Raw genomic sequence first — 16783 nt, 5'->3', positions numbered from 1 at the left:
TCATATTTTTGTCTCACTCCTGCTTTGCTCCCAATCACTGTGGCTCCTATCGTCTGGCGCAGTGATAGGTGGCACTGTCTGCACTTGTCAGGGATCTCAGCTGGAAATAAAACTGGTTCTTGGAAGTGTCCCTGGAGATTATTATTCGGCTCTGAAATGATGGGGTGTATGCAGTATCCCCCTTGGAATCAATCAGCCCCATCCATTCCAGCCCCTTCCCGGGACTCTGCTTGAACCAATACCAGAGGGTCCCTCCACCCGTGATGTAGGAACCGTAGACAGCACAGTTCAGTTGCAGAGTCTCTGGGGGCCGCACCATTGCTGGGCCAAACTCCACCAGTCTAAACAGGGGAAGGTCACCTAGAAAAATGGAGACAGGGTGCAAAATTAATAAACCCACCCTGCCAGTTTGGCTCACCCCACACACACCCTGCAAGTGCATCCTCTGTAAACAACTCACACAACACTGGGCCGGCCAGAAAACTCAGAAGGAACAAAGATATTCCCATTTCTACCACCGGAGAGCAGCACAAGGTAGCCACCTGAGCTTCTGGATGGAGAAAATTTCTGCAGATCTGGGAGCTTTTATTCAGGAAATCGGGGGAGGGTGGTTGGTCCTAGAAGGTTCAGCCAATGGGGGGAAAGCTCACAAGAAGTGTCTTGCCTCACAAGAAGTGCCTTGCCTATCTCTGTGTCTATCACACTTTTGTGTGTATCTATCTGCTTCAAGGCACCCATATTCAACCCCAGACAGCTACAGCTCCATAAAAATCACAGGCGCTTGTTTCAACTACGATTTTATGGTGGTAGCTATCTTGCTGTTTTGCATGTGTGTGTACACAGAGAGAGAGAGAGAGAGAGAGAGAGAGAGAGAGAGATATGTGTGAAGTCTCCCTACATAATCTCTTCCCAACAGGGATGTTAAAAAATGGACTCATCGGTGAATATTCTACATTGGCCTCCAATGCATGGTGGAACCCACTGTTACTCTCTGGTTTACTAAGAAGAAAGATTGATGATGATGGTGGGGGTTTCTTTCCGGATGGGAAACTGAGACACCAAGAACACCAGTCTCATCCCAGAACAGCATAACACAACTAACACACATTCCTGCAATGTGGCTTTGTCCCTGCCTAGTGGCTAGAGCATGCAATGAGGTTTGTGAGTGAGTTTTTGAACCAAAGGATTTTAAACTGTTTGCAAATAGACTTGGAGGAATTCTTTTTTTTGTATAATTTCCATGGATAATATCAATGTTTATTTTAAGTATATTTTAATATTTATCAGTTTAAATTTTCACAGTTGTGCAAAATTATGGGGTTTAAGTTGTTTTATCTATTTAAATGTTCACAGTTTGGAGGAAGTGTGGGGGTCAGACAATTATTTAATGGCAGTAAATGTTGCAATTCAAAAAATTAACATGTTATAACCATTAAAACTCAAATGGTCAACACCACATGTCAAAATATACAGAATAAAGAGCCTTAAAGAAGATGCCAATAAATTCTCAATTGCTATTTTTCTCACTTTGAAAACCTCAGCGCTCTCCTCACTCTGCCTCTTCCTAGCCAACTAGTCTCCGGTCACTTTTTGTCTGTAACACTGAGATGGGCAGGGGACAGGGAGGGGTGGGGTGGTTGTGAATGCCTGTGGATGGCCGACTCTCTCTCTCTCTCTCTGTCTCTCTCTCTCTGTGTCACACTTGCTCTGTAACTGTCTCACAGGAATAGGTGGTGGTGTCTGTAGTTGTAAGTGGAGCTCAGCTGCAGGAAGACCAGGTTCTTGGGGCGGTCTCTGGAAATTCTTGTTGTGCTTTGGGGAAGCAGAGCGTGTTTCTCCATCACAATTCATCAGTTCAATCCACTTGGGACCTTGGACAGGGAAATCTGGTCTCCAGGGATGCCCCGGAGGGATCGCATGTCAGTGTGAGGGGTGCTGAGACCATCCCCATGCCAGGGCCCAAACCCACCAGCTGCTACAGGTGTGAAAAGACCAGGGCTGCTCTAGGCACCAGCAAACCAAGCACGTGTTAGGGGCGGCATTCTGGACACTTTTTTTTTTTTTTTTTTTTTTTTTGCTTTGGCAGCAAAAGCCTAGAACCAGCCCTGGCAGCAGCATGTCGAGCTGGGGGGAGGGCCCCCTGGGGCCACTGCTTGGGGCTGCACTTTGTGCTCTGAGCGGGGGACCCTCAGGCTGGGGTCCACCCTGTGGGGCACACAGAATCACCTGCAGGCAGGGCCGGCTTTAGGAAGTGCGGGGCCCAATTTGAACATTTTCGGCAGGGCCCCGGCAGGGATGACCTTAAAAAAAAATGTAAAAAAAAAACACTTTTCATTTCTTAGCAACCTGTTCCCTATAAAAAGTTCTGATTTAAGGAATGTGCTACAGTATGTATTTTTTGTACCAATAGGGTTACCACACGTCCGTATTTTCCTGCCAGATGGCGATTTAAGAACCAAAAAGCCTGACATGTCTGGGAAAATACGGATGTATGTTAACCCTACCTAAAGTTCTTTTTTAAAAAGATGGGCCTGAACTAGAAATGAGCTGTTTCACATGTGTAGGTCCCCACCACTCCCTGGGGGTGTGCTAGGGTGACCAGATGTCCCGATTTTATAGGGACAGTCCCAATTTTTGGGTCTTTTTCTTATATAGGATCCTATTATCCCCCACCCTATCCCAATTTTTCACACTTGCTGTCGGATCACCCTAGGGTGTGCACATGTGTGGGTCACAGCTGCTCCCTGCCCCCCTCATTGAAGCAGGTGTGCAGGGTTTCTGACCTGGGAACTGCAGGGCACCAGTGGACATGGGGCTGGCTGGTGGCAGGGTAGGGGCTGACTGAAGGTAGGGTTTGGCTGCAGGCAGGGCAAGGGGTGCAGGGCTGGCTGGACACAGGGGTGTGTGTGGCTGGCTGGCTTCAGGCAGGGCCACAGAGGGATGCAGCAGGGGTTGGCAGGGATGGAAACAAAGGAATGCAGGACTGGCTGGCTTCAGGCAGGGGGGTATGGCAGGGGTTGGCCGGAGACAGGGCAGGGGGTGCGGGGCTGGTGCGAGCAGGGCAGGGGGTGCAGCAGGGACTGGCTGGAGACTGGCTGGCTGCGGGCAGGGGGTGCAGGGCTGGCTGGAGACAGGGGCTGGTGTGGGGCTGGAGGTAGGGCAGGGGCTGGTTGCAGGCAGGGTAGAGGGTGCGGGGCTGGAGGCAGGGCAGGGGGTGCAGGGCTGGCTGGAGATGGGCTGGCTGCAGGCAGAGGGTGTAGGTACAGGGGGTACAGCCCACCCTGTATGGTTAGTGCCCCCTCCTCCTCCCTCCTCCACCGGGGTAGCAGCAGCAGCCCAGGACTCAGAGGCTATTTAAAGGGCCTGGGGCTCCCTTGCTTCTACCACCCAATCCCTTTGGGTGACTCTCTTAATGGCTCTCCATGCGTCTCTGGACCCTCTCAGTTCCGGAGCTCCGACGGTAACATTGCCTGAGGGTAGTGAGAGGATTGGTGATCGGTGCAGAAGAGATGGGCGTGAGCCTAGCCAATAGGGGCAATCTCCACCAAGATCTGAGCCTTTCCTCCACGCCTGTTAGAGCTCGGGGTTATGCTGGTTGGGACCCCTGAATTGAGGAAAGCCTCTGGATTGCAAGTCCAACCGCCACCTCCTCGTGGTGAGAGTCGGTAACTGGCTTGGATAGTCAGGCGGAATGCGGAGGATGGACCCACATCCCGTTTGGGGTGTGGGTGGGGTTGGGCAACCCCTCTAAAAATGCCCCCATGGTAAGGGTAGCCTCCCCCAGGTACGGGTTAGACTTCCCCTGGCAAGGGTAGCCTCCCCCAGGTATGGGTCAGTTTCCCCCTGGCAAGGGTAGCCTCCCCCAGGTACGGGTAAGAATCCCCCTGGTAAGGATTAGTTTCCCCCTGGTAAGGGTTAGTTTCCCCCTGAGAAAGGTATATCTTTTAGCCACGGAGAAAAGAAATTTTGATTTATATACCGGATTGGCGCTGGACCGGGTTAAAAACACCCCCGCTGCCGGCTTTGATGCCCCAGCCGGCAGTGTTAAATATGTTAGGGGAGTGATTAGAGTCGCTGGACCAATGGATAAAACTGGAGGGATAGAAATGAAGTCTCAAGAGATTGAGGTTGAAGACCAGGTCCTTCCAGGCCATAAGAGTGTGGAGGAAGAGGAGAAATTTGGTAAGGACCGAGGTGAGGAGATTTTATCGATTTTAGCGATGGTTTTTACTGGGAGAGCTTTTAATAATTTATTGATGGACAAGATCGATCTAGATTTTAAATATTTGAGTAATTTTGATGATCCATATATTAGGGAGCCTGTGGATTTTAAATGTGATTCACAAAGGGATTGTAATTTGTCCAGGCTGAAAAAGGGTTTTAGTAAAGATATGGAAAATGGGATGGATGATAAAATTAATATATCAGAGAGTAGGTCTGTGAAAAATGGGGTTTTCTATTTAGAATACCCAGTAGATAAATTTAATTGTCCTATTTGCCCACAAATTTTAGCATCATTTGGGAAATGGGCTAAACATATTAATGTGGTGCATCATAGTAAGGCCATACGGGTATTGTGCAGTAAATGTGGGAATTCTTCTCAGTTTCATAATATTGCTTGCCACTACCCCAAGTGTGCGCCCAGGGAGGTGGATACCCCGTTAAAGGGTCATACCTGTTCTGTTTGTGGGCTTGTGTTCCATACTCAGTCAGGTCTCAGCCAGCACTGTAGGCATAGACACCCAATTGTTAGAAATGAACAGAGGAAGGAGGCTATGGTTGCCAAGAGGAAGGTGAAAGAAGGAGCATCGCGTATGCGGATATGGACGAATGAGGAAATGGAGCAACTTATAGATTTAGAGAGGAAGTACGCAGGGAAAAGGAATATTAATAAATGCATAGAACTTGAGCTGAAGACTAAAACTAATGAGCAAATATCTGATAAAAGGAGGGAATTAGCAAAGAAAAGGATAGTGATGGATAAGGATATGGATGGAGGAACTGAGGTTAGAGAAATAATAGATAATATATTAGAAGTTCCTCCTCCAAAGGAAAAGAATTTACCATTAAAAAGTCATTTAGAATTAGATCAAGTAGGTCCAATTTGTAAAAGAGGGAGAAAGAGTAACGATGGAAAGGAGATAATTAATAGTTTGGTAGGAATAGAAAAATTATTGAAGGAAGGATCAACTAAAGCCCTGGGATGGGCCAAGTTAGAAAAAGTATGTGTCTCATTAGTAGAAAGAAAAGAGAGTGATAAGGACAAACAGGTAGAGATTGGGGATAAAGGGAAAGGAAAGAGGGGAAGGAAGACTCAAGCTAGTGCACTTAGGAAGTATGCTGCAAAAAAAGCGAAATATAAGTTTTATCAGATACTATATAATAAAGATAGAAGAAGGTTGGCACGAGTTATCATGGGTGAACCAGATAAAGTAAAGTGTGGGATCCCCATGGAGGAAATAGAAAGATATTATGTAGGGATTTTAGGGGAAACTGGACATGGAAGCATAGCACAGTGGCCTTCATCCACAGAGAAGGCGGATAATGATTTATTACTGAGTCCGATCTCTGTGGATGAAGTTAGGAGTGTTTTAAGGGAAATTAAAAAAGATAGTGCCCCTGGCCCAGATAAAATTAAAGTAAGTGATCTGTGGGATATTTTTAACTTAGACTCCTTAATACTCACGAAAATGTTTAATATGTGGATTTTAGAGGGACAGGTCCCTAATGATTTTAAAGAAAATAGGACAATTTTAATACCAAAAACACAGGATGAGGAGGAGTTAAAAAAGCTGACCTCCTGGAGACCGCTAATGATTGGATCAATATGGATTAGAATTTATACGAAGATTTTAGCTAAAAGATTATCGGAGGCAGTTAAAATATGTAATAGACAGAAAGGTTTTATAGCTGCCTCCAGATGTGAGGAAAATATTTCAATTTTAGATAATTTCATGAAAGGAGCTAAACGCAATGGTGATGAGATAGCCATAATGTTTGTGGATTTGGCTAAAGCATTCGATTCAGTGGGACATGGGCATATAATAGTGGGGTTAAAAAGATTTGGCGTAGACCAACATTTTATTGGAATTATTAGAGACCTCTATGAGAATTGCACAACAAGGGTGTGGGTGGCTAAATTTTATTCTGAGTCTATTTTAATTAAAAAAGGGGTAAAGCAGGATGATTCTCTGTCCCCTATTTTATTTAATATTGCCATGGATCCGCTTTTAACAACATTGGAATCTGAGTGGAGTGGTTTTTATGTTCAAGGTAGTAAAGTCACATCGTTGGCTTTTGCGGACAATGTGGTTATTTTAAGTAATTCTTATGAAGAGATGGAGAGAAATCTGGGCATTTTAGAGAGATTTTGTAATAGTATCTACCTTAGGATGAATGTGAAAAAGACTAAAAGGTTTTCACATTTTTACTAAGTATAAGACCTATATAGTGAACCCTAAGGAAAAGTGGAAAATAGGAAAGGAAGAGATAGAATATGTCCAACCAGGGGAATTTGAGAAATATTTGGGTGCTAGAATAGATCCGTGGATAGGAGTGGGTGGACCTCCGTTAGAGGAGAAGATGAAAGAATGGAGTAAGAGTTTAATGGAAGCTCCTTTAAAACCAGCTCAAAAGTTATTAATCCTGCAGACTTATATTTTACTGAGGTTATTTTATAATTTGCTTTTAATGGAGCCTTCTTTTAACCTTTTAGATGACTTAGATGTTTTAGTTAGAAAAATAGTGAAGGAGATTTTACGTTTACCACAGTGTACTGCCGATGAGTTGTTTTATTCTAGAGGGAGAGATGGAGGGTTAGCCCTTACGAAATTTAATATACAAATCCCTAATATGTTAATTCATAAATGGAGGCGGCATATCGTCTCTAGAGACAATTGAGTAGATTTATCATATCTGTATGCAGGAGAAAATCTTATTGATAAAATATTGGAATATAGTGCAGTAACTCCTCATCCTAGAAAGTGGAGAGAAGAGGAGTTCTTAAGATGGTCCAAATTAAGATGTCAAGGAATAGGGATCAGATATTTTAAAAATGATAGAATTAGCAACTCGATTTTTAGAAATTCAGATAAGATTAAATTTGCAGCATATATAGCGGCATTGCAATTAAGGGCTAATATATATCCTACAAGGGAAACATTGGCAAGAGGTAGGGGTGGAATGAATGCCCTATGTAGATGGTGTGGTAAAGTTAAGGAGACTGTTCCACACATCTTGGGCCAATGTTATAAAACGAAGGAAATAAGAATTAAGCGACATAATAGAGTAGTCTCAGCGGTAATTGACAAGGTAGTTAAACTAGGTTGGAAGGCAATGGTTGAGCCTCATTTAAGAAATAGGAAAGGGGAATTGAGGAAACCAGATATTATTTTTGTAAAGGGAGATACAGCAGTGGTACTCGATGTCATAGTGCGGTGGGAGAATAATGATGGGAGTTTGGAATGGCTCACGAAGAAAAGGTGACCTATTACCTTGAATTGGAGGATGAGATCAAAAAATTGACTGGAGGTAAACATATCCATTTCTTTGGGTTTGTAGTTGGGGCGCGTGGCAAGTGGAGTGAGGGAAACGATGAGTTATTAAAGATTTTAGGTATTGATAGAGGGAAAAATTTTAAAGAAAATATATGTAGACTCGTTTTATACTCAACAGTTGACATGCTGGCTATGTTCAGTGACTGGTAAAGATCCCGGAGTCCCCATTCCGTGTATCTTGCCGAAACTAAATTTTAGTTATGTTTGTTTCCATGACTAAATTTAGTGCTATTTACTATCTGTCCTTTTAGAAGATGGTTTTAATATATATATATAATAAATATTTATGAAATAGATTGATTTTATTTATATGTTTAAATTATTAATTGCTATATAGTTATTTTTAATTTTTACCGGATATGGATGCGGACTGGCCGCAGAGTAACCAGGAAAGGGCAGGTAGTCACGCCTGTACATGAATAGCCGCGGGAGCCCTGGAGAAGCAGTGGGGCTCCGGAGGCTATTTAAAGGACCGGGGTGGTAGAAGCAACGGGAGCCCCAGACTTTTTAAATAGCCCCCAGAGCCCGCAGCCCTATCCCAGGGCTCCAGCAGTGGGGCTCTGGTGGCAGTTTAAAGGACCTGGGGCTCCAGCCCCTGCTGGGAGCCCCAAGCCCTTTAAATTCCCCCTGGGGAAGCCGGGCCACTCCAATACAGCGCACTGGCTCTTGCTGGTACATCGTACTGGGGCTTGGTTGCAGGGCCCGGTTGCGGGGCCCTCTTAGGGACACGGCCCAATTCAGAGGAATTGGTTGAATTGCCCTAAAGCCGGCCCTGCCTGCAGGTGTCTCAAGGTGGCTGCCCCTCAGCGCTGCAGCTGGGGCTGGGCGAAGTACCCGAGCTGCCCAGGGACTGCGGCAGGGTGGCCAGAAGCAGCAGCAGTTGGGCCATAGAAGGCAGGGCACTGCCGTGCGGGGCCTGTGTCCTGCTCTCAGGGGCTCTGCTCCCTCTGGGGCTACCCTGCCCTGGCTCCTCAGCCCCCTGCTGCCCTCCCGGGTCCCAGCGGGTCCTGCAGGCGGGAGCCCTGGCTGGAGGGACTCTGGGCTGAGGTGCAGCCTGGGAGCCCCACTGCTTACCCTGACCCTGCCAGTGCCAGACTGGCTGGAGGTGAGGGGGGAGCGGGCGGAGTCAGCACTGGTAGCAGGGGAAGCCCAGGCCTGGGGCGGCGGGGGGGGCAGATCCTTGGGTGGGGGGCAGCCAAAAATGTTTTTGCTTGGGGCGGCAAAAAACCTTGAGCCGGCCCTAATGCCAATAGGCCGCACACAGTTCGTTCCTAGGCTGAGGCACATAAACAAACCCCAAATACACAGAGTGTCCAAAGTTTTATTACGCTCGAGTGTGGTGCACCCCTGCTAGTCAGGGGCAGACCCTGGCCACAGGGTACAGAGGGTTTATATACCTTTTAATAATGCATGCGACCCTTGTGCATCATGCCAAGATGCAGAAGGTTTATTTTTCCCAGGGCTGCCCATGGGGGGGAGCAAGTGGGGTAATTTGCACTAGGCCCCACAGGGGCCCCCATGAGAATATAGTATTGTATAGTATTACAATTTTTTTTATGGAAGGGCCCCCCCAAAATTGCTTTGCCTGAGGCCCCCTGAATCCTCTGGACGGCCCTGCCCTGCAGACCTCAGGCAGCGGTGTGCACAGCCCAGCTGTGGGGGGGAGAGGGGGCAGCCAGGGCTTCCTTAAGAGGGCGCTCGCCATGCGGCCCTTCCTGCTGGGAGGGCTCCGCGCCGCTCCGCGGGCAGGCGGGGAAGGACGGGTCTGGCGTGCCCGGCTTGCTACAGACCTGGAACCGCTCCCAGCAGCTCCCCTCCTCCGCCCCTGCCCCCCACAGGGCAGCAGGAGCAACAAACCAAAAAAAAAACCCGCAGGGGCGGCGGAAGTGGCGAAGCACAAAAAAAAAGGATTGGGCGGAAGCTGCCCCTTGGAATCTGCTGCCCCAAGACCAGCTTGCTCGGCTGATGCCAGGAGCCGGCCCTGATTGGTGTAATTGGTAACACTGCCCCCCCACTGCCCACCCCCCTCAGAATCCCAGACTCATCCTGCTCCTTGTTCCCTCACCGTCCCCCAGAGACCCCCCCAACCACCACCCCATGAAACCCCCCCTGTTCCCTGTCCCCTGACTGCCCCAACCCCTATCCACCCCCCCTCCGCTGAGTCCTGACAGACCCCCGGGAACGTCCACAATCCAACCCCCCCATTCTCTGTCCCCTGACCGCCCCCCCAACCTCTGCCCCCTCCCTGTGCCCTGACTGTCCCTGGGACTCCCTGCCCCTTAGCCAACACCCCCAGCCCCGGCCCCTTACCCCGGTTCCCCCCTCACCCGGAGCCTCAGCGCGTCCAGGAGCTTCGCTCCACAGCTGCAGCCTGGCTCCGGCGTGGCCCGAGCCCCCGGCTCCCCGCCCCGCTCAGAGCGGCGTGGTCAGGGAGCGGGGCTGCGAGCTCCACGCCGAGCGGAGGGAGCTGAGCTCATCCTGGAGCTCGCAGCCCTGCCCCTGCCCACGCGGCTCTGAGCGGGGCGGACCTCATGGGTCCTGCCGGAGCCAGGCTGCGGCGCTATGCAGGGACGCTGCTGGATGGGCTGAGGCTCCGGGTAACGGAGCCTCAGCCATTCTCGTGGGGGCCCCTGCGGAGCCCGGGGCAAATTGCCCCACTTGCCTCCGCCCTGGACGGCTCTGCTGCAGGGCTGAGAGTCCCCCTGCACCCGCCACCCCGCAGGAATTTTTTCTTTTTCTTTTTTGTTTTTTCTCCCTTTCGCTGTTCCGGCCGGCCGGCAGGTTTCCCGGAATTCCCGCCCCCGCCCTTTGCTGCTCCAGCCGGCAGGCAGGTTTGTTTCGTGCCCCCTCTCCCCTCCTCCGTCACTGCTCCGGCCGGCAGGTTTCCCGGAATTCCCGCCCCTCCCTTTGCTCCTCCAGCCGGGTGGCAGGTTGGTTTCCCACCCCTGTTCCAGCAACTGAGCAGGTTTTGGGTTTTTGGGTTTTTTTGCTTGGGGCGGCAAAAAAGCCAGAGACGGCCCTGGTGTGAAGGAGGGCAGCGCCCTGCAGCCAACGGCATGGCAGCCCTCCGGGCAGGCGGCGCGGCGGTCGGGGCCGCGTGGGGAGCCCCCCGCTGAAGCGCGGGGCACCCCTCTTCTCTCTCCCCCCCGCTCCCTCCCCTTCCCCCCTATTACACCAGGGCCACTCTGCAGCACGGGGAGTCCCCTGGCTCCGGCCGCCCTGTAGGGTTTTTTGTTTTGTTTTCCCCCTGCTTTGCCGCCTGCGCCGTTGTCCTCCCCACCCTCGCCCTTTGCTGCTCCAGTCTTGCAGTTTTGGTGGTATTCCCCCCCGCCAGCTTTGCGGCTCCAGCCGCGCCGTGTTTCCCCCCCGCCTTTGCTGCTCTGACACACCCGACCCCCCCCTTTTTTTTTATTTGCTTGGGGCAGCAAAAAAGCCAGAGCCGGCCCTGTTCCCAACCCAGTTCCTTGGCCCTGCCCGCTCACTGTCACCTAGGCCAAGTCTCTTCGGCCTCTGCACCTCAGCTGCTCGTCTGCCACGCCTCTCATCTCCTCAGTGGAGCCTGCGTCCTCCAAAACCGCTTTTCCAGGAGCTCGGAAGTGTCTCTCCACGTGCAGACTTGGGCTGAGCTGGAACTGCACTGAACCGCCTTTCAGACACCTGCGCCCCCGCGGCAGTTTGTGTCCGGATCGCGGTGCGCTCTGCAGCACGGTGGCTCCCAGAGAGCACAGAAATACACCGCCGAGTCAGCCCGCTGCGCCCCCTCTATGGTTAGCTTGAAAGTCTTCGCTCCCGTGTCCAGCCGCACGGAGAACCGAGGTGCCACAGAATCGGATTTGCGCTCCGAGCCGTAGGAAAACCTCCCGATTAGGAAGCGAGGCTGCTGCCCCAGCTGCTCCTGGTACCAGTCCAGGGCATAGCTGGTGTAGGAGGTGCTGTATTGACACCTGATCTCCACTCGCTGCCCTTCCGTGGCTGGCAGGGAAGGCGGGATCTGGATTAGCGAGTTCCCCGCCACCGAACCTAGAAGGGGGAGAATTGGGAGGCAGTCATGGGGCGAGGAAAGTCCCCTAGACAGACCCCGGCCCCTCCGCCCGGAGCTCACCTGGGAACAGCGGCAGCGCGCAGAGACACAGCCACAGAGATCCCCCCATTTCTGTAACCACTGGGGAAAGACAATGAACCGCCGCCACCGATTCGACTTCTGGGGGGAAATGAAGTGCCGGGGGGTGAGGCCGCTTCTGTTTGAACTGGGGATCCGGAGCTAGGGTGGGAAAGTGTGTGTGTGTTTATTCGTACCTTTGTGTGTGTGTGTGTGTGCGCGCCTGCCTATATCTGTGTGTGTGTGTGTCCTCCTCTGGATCCGAGTGTGTGTGCCCATCTTACTGCGTGTGTCCCCATCTGTGTGTGCACGCGCAGTCTCTCTCTCTAGCCCCTGCAACACACACAACAGTGGCACCCAGCAGCGCCCTGCGCGCGATGCTGCTCCCTAGCGGAGGTTGAGCGGAGGTCTGGACCGGCCAATTGTTCTAACCTCTGTCACTGTCTCTTTAAGAGGCGCAGGGCCGAGGGTCTCTGGAGTGACTGTGCCGGGCGCCCCCTGCCTGTCCCTGCTACTGCCCCTTTCGCATCACTAGGGAGGGGGGAAGGGCAGGTGGGTCCAGGCTGGGGGCGTGGGCGGGTCCACACGCTGGGGGAATAGGTGGGGAGAGAATGGGGGGCCCTGGCATGGAGGAGGAGGGAATGGGGCACCCAGAGCCAGTGAGATCAGGCAAATATGGGGGAACGTGGCATGGGAGGAGGTGGGGATGGAGAACATGGAGATTCCGACAGAGAGGAGCCAGGGGAGTCCCTGAGACAGAGGGGGCGGAAGGGGGCAGAAAAGGAGTTTGGGTAGGGAAGGGAGTGATGCAGGAGACCCCGAGGTGAGCAGTAAATTGGGCCTGGACAAGCTACGAAGCGTGCAAATCCCCCACCCCCGCTTGGAAATAATAACACACTTCTTCGTGCCCCTGAGATGTGGATCCCCTCGCCCTCCCCCCGTGCACACTAGGGGGAAATGACTCATTTCCCCTCAGAATAAATAGCCGGAAAGAAGAAGCTGATCAGTTCTCAATGGCTATTTTTCTTACTTTGCCTATGTGTAAATTTTGATGATTATTCATGGAAACATGTTTTCCTCTGTCTGTGCACAGAGAAATCAGACATTTGCCAACAGCTGGTGACAAAAATCGAACCCTTCCAAGCCTAGACAGAAATAATTTCTCGTAGGTTTTAAGACTAGAGGGGCCATCTGCTCTCACGTCTTATTTCACACAGGCCGGAAAAGTCTAGCCAGTGACTCCAATAACTCGTGGCTGAGAAAGAGGCGCCCTGTCTCTCTTTGAACCACTCCCTTTACGCCCCACTCCAGGGGATGGGATGGAGGTAAACAGGGCACAGCCGGGTAATGCCGGGGAAAGGCTAAGAGTCGGGGAGGCAGATGAGACTCTGCTGGTGTTGATGAGTGTTTCTGAGAGTGAGCATGAGAACATCTGGGTCAGACCAAAAGTCCATCTAGCTCAGCATCCTGTCTTCTGGCAGCGGCCAGTGCCAAGTGCCCCAGAGGGAATGAACAGAACTGGGCCATGAGCGAGTGGGTCTATCCCCTGTTGTCAAGTCCCTGGCAGTCAGAGGCTGAGTGGTACTGGGGAGGGGTGTAGGTGAGATATTTTTGCACGTGGGTGGGTGTGAGTTTGTGGGTGAGGCACTTTGTGGATTTGGGTGTGAATATGTGGAGGGGGTTGACACTGTGTTAGTTGAGTGTGAGTGCAGTGCTTAATTTGTAATGAAAGAGGTGCTGGGGCACAAGCAACATTTGTACTTTCACAGCTGTCACAACGAGCCTAGAGGTGCCAGGCTCCGCCATGACACAGATTCAGCCTGTTGTGAGTAAGTGTGACTGTAGATGAGCTGAGGGTTGTGTCTGCCTGTGACAGGGCTTGGACTCTGTGACAAGGTGGGGGTGCTGAAGTGTCCGTGTTTGTCCTACTCTCTCTGGCTGCCTGTTTTACTCTACAAGCCGGTAACGAGATGAGCTATAAACACCCTGACCTTTGCGGTCCCTTCTCACCCTCTGGTTTTATGAAGGTGGGGTGGGATGGTTGTGGCTGCGTGTGGGTGGGTGGATGGCTGACTGTGAGATGGGGTGGGGGGGAGTTGTGGCTGCGTGTGAGGGGTGGATGGCTGACTATGACATGGTGTGTGTGTGTGTGTGTCTGGGAGGGGGTTGTGGCTGTGTGTGTGTGAGTGGATGGCCGACTGTAAGATGGTGTGTGTGCGCGTGTGTCACACTTGCTCTGTAACAGTCTCACAGTAATTGGTGGCGGTGTCTGAAGCTGTAAGGGGAGCTCAGCTGCAGAGAGACTCGGTTCTTGGAGTGGGGGAGGTCCTCTGGACTACTCGTTGTGTTTTGGGGAAGCGGACCGTGTTTCCCATCACAGTGCGTCAGTCCGATCCACTCGGGACCTCGACCAGGAAAATCCGGTCTCGAGGGATGCCCCATAGACGTCCCATGCCAGTGTGAGGGGCTCTGAGACCTTCCCCACGCCAGGGCCCGAACTCACCAGCTGCAGCTGGGAAAGAGGACCTGTAAAAACGGGCAGGAGATTCCCAAATAATAATATAACGACCGCCCACTCCAGGAAGGGAAGGACCTAGGTCCATGCACAAAGACTCCGTTACCTAAATGCTCTCACGCAAATAGGAATTAACACTGCTCGTCACAAACTCGTGGAAACATACCCACAAATGGTCTCTCTCTCTCTCTCTCTCTCACACACACACACACAGCTAACGCTGCCAGGAAACAGCCAGTCATTTGTCAGAGGGGACCCCAGAACCTCAGCTCCCCAGTTCAGCGGACAGGAGATTCAGTTGCAATTTCAGGCCTATATTGGGGTTTCCAAAACTGCCAGACGCCTGTAACAAAGTCCCTCTCCTGCCCATTCCCAAGCGCAGGTGCTTCCTCTTTCTCTCCTTCTCTCCAGTTTCTTGGTGGCCTCTGACAAAGCGTCTCCTTCAAGTGACAGCGGGAGGGGGCGAACCGCAGAGGCAAAGTCAGGTGCTTTCTCTCCGGCAGGCGAAGCGTGACTGGGCCCCTTTTTGTCCCAGCCCCCCTGTCTCTGTGTCACCGTGTCTCCCCTGGCGCAGTAATAGGTGCCGGTGTCTGCAGCTGTCAGGGAGTGGAGCTGCAGGGAGAACTGGTTCGTGGTGGAGTCTGCAGAGATGGTGATCCGGCCTTGGAGAGACGGGGCGTAGCCGGTACCCCCGTTATATGGATGTACCCATCCCATGGATTCCAGCCCTTCTCCAGGAGGCTGACGGATCCAGTGCCAGTAGTAATACTGAGTATTAATGGAGAACCCGGAGACAGCGCAGGTCAGTGTGAGGGGCTCGGAGATTTTGCCCACCCCAGGGCCGGAGGCCACCAGCTGCAGCTGGGAAAGCGCGCCTAGAAACAAGGGTGGGAGAGTCCAAAATAATCATTGACTATGATGCCCAGAGAGCAAAGGCTCCCTCTGCCCCTCCCCAGCCACACACAGAGAGAAATGCGAACAGTCACACAGAGAGACAGACACAGACTCACACGGCGCCAGGACCAGCGCAAGGAAGACACATTTAATCATTTGCAAGGTCTCAAATATCTCCAGTCCAGCCGCTGACCCAGCGGAGCTCTGACAGCTGTGGCAAGTCCGCTGAAGTGTGAGCCTGGGGCTGCAAACCTCCGCCGACACCTGCAACAAATTCTAGCTCGCAGGACGCAGTCACAGCGAGATTCGCGCTCTGTGATGCGCAGGGTTCGGGTATTAACCCTACACAAACAGTCTGGGAGGGGAGCCCCCTAGCGGTCTCCCTTGTCTGCTGCAGGAGCCACCAGAACCTGCCAGAGAAGCGGGGCAGGTAACTAGCCAGACGCTGTACGTCTTCATCCAGCTGTTCGGATCTCAGCTCCCAGCGTGAGGTTTCCCCCTGTTCTTAGTATTGTACAAAGAGCAACAGACGCAGCACACGGCCAGACTGGGGCAGACCAAGAATCCATCTAGCCCAGCATCCTGTCTGCCGACAGTGGCCAATGCCAGGTGATCATCAAGTGACCCATCCCCTGTCGCCCATTCCCAGCTTCTGGCAAACAGAGGCCAGGGACACCATTGCTGCCCATCCTGGCTAATAGCCATTGATGGACCTAACCTCCATGAACTTATCTAGCTCTTTTTGGAATCCTGTTAAAGTCTTGGCCTTCACCACTTTCTCTATCAAAGAGTTCCACAGCTGGACTGCTTTGTGTGGGGAAAAAATGTTCATTTTATTTGTTTTAAACCTGATGCCTATGAAATTCATTAGGTGACCCCTAGTTCTTGTGTTATGAGAAGGAGTAAATAACACTTCCCTATTTACTTTCTCCATGCTTGTTTGGGTCCTTTTCCTATCACACACATTGACTCTGGCTGGCTGTGTCTCTTTCTCTTTCCCCCGCACTCCCTGCTTGTGATCTTGGTTGGGATTTTCAAAGCTGCCTAAGGGAGTTAGGCACTCAAATCCCAATAAAATCCCAAAGGGACTCAGACTCCTAGCTTCTTTCACTTACTTTGAAATCCCCAGTCCCCTCCTTCTCTGTTCCCCAACAATTCTTCATCTATCTCTGACCTAGACACTGGAGAAGTTGAAAATTTGCTGTTTCCTTGATTCTGTAAAGCAACAGATCTTCTATGGCTTTCAGAGGGTTTTTTTCGTGGTAAAAACTGATTAAGACACGCCTATGTTTGTTGTATGTTTTATATCTGGAGCCTTCTAAATAAATATGTTCCCCTAAAAAGAGTTGCAAGTGAATTTAAATAAACATTCAAGATCACGTGTTAATTCTGTCGCGTTGTTATTGGGTAGTGTTTGTTGCCAAGTGTTTGTTAACTGATTTCTGTGTGTTGGGAATCGATTTGTGTGTTGGCCGTTGCGGTTTTGGTGTGTAGTTATTTTCTATTGTTTATGGATTATCCGCTTTGGTGATTACTTCGGGGTTTATTTGTTGTGTTGTTATTGTTGCTGTTGGGGGTGGATTGGGGTTTGCTTTTTTCTTGATTTGCTTTTGTTGTTTTCTCTCAACTGTCTGCACCGTTCAACAGCAAAACAAGCCCTTCTTCCCTGCCTGCGGCATTTCCCTCCCTGGGGCTCTCTGTCGGCCTGCATGGGCCCAG

At 51.3% G+C, this 16783-nt stretch overlaps 1 protein-coding gene and 1 gene segment (V, D, J or C); both read right to left on the bottom strand.

The window, feature by feature from the left end:
- Positions 1-16783, bottom strand: part of LOC127031397 (Ig heavy chain Mem5-like) — a 135584-nt gene that overhangs the window by 44052 nt on the left and 74749 nt on the right. The window lies entirely within an intron of this gene.
- Positions 11082-12221, bottom strand: LOC127031412 (probable non-functional immunoglobulin kappa variable 3-7). The segment is given in 2 exon segments: positions 11082-11576; positions 11659-12221. Coding segments are annotated over 2 exon segments (420 nt in total).

The sequence above is a fragment of the Gopherus flavomarginatus genome, chromosome 11, assembly GCF_025201925.1.
Source record: "Gopherus flavomarginatus isolate rGopFla2 chromosome 11, rGopFla2.mat.asm, whole genome shotgun sequence".
Taxonomy (NCBI): Eukaryota; Metazoa; Chordata; order Testudines; family Testudinidae; genus Gopherus; species Gopherus flavomarginatus.
Note: the sequence above shows the minus strand (reverse complement) of the source record. Positions and strands in the feature narration are given on the sequence as shown.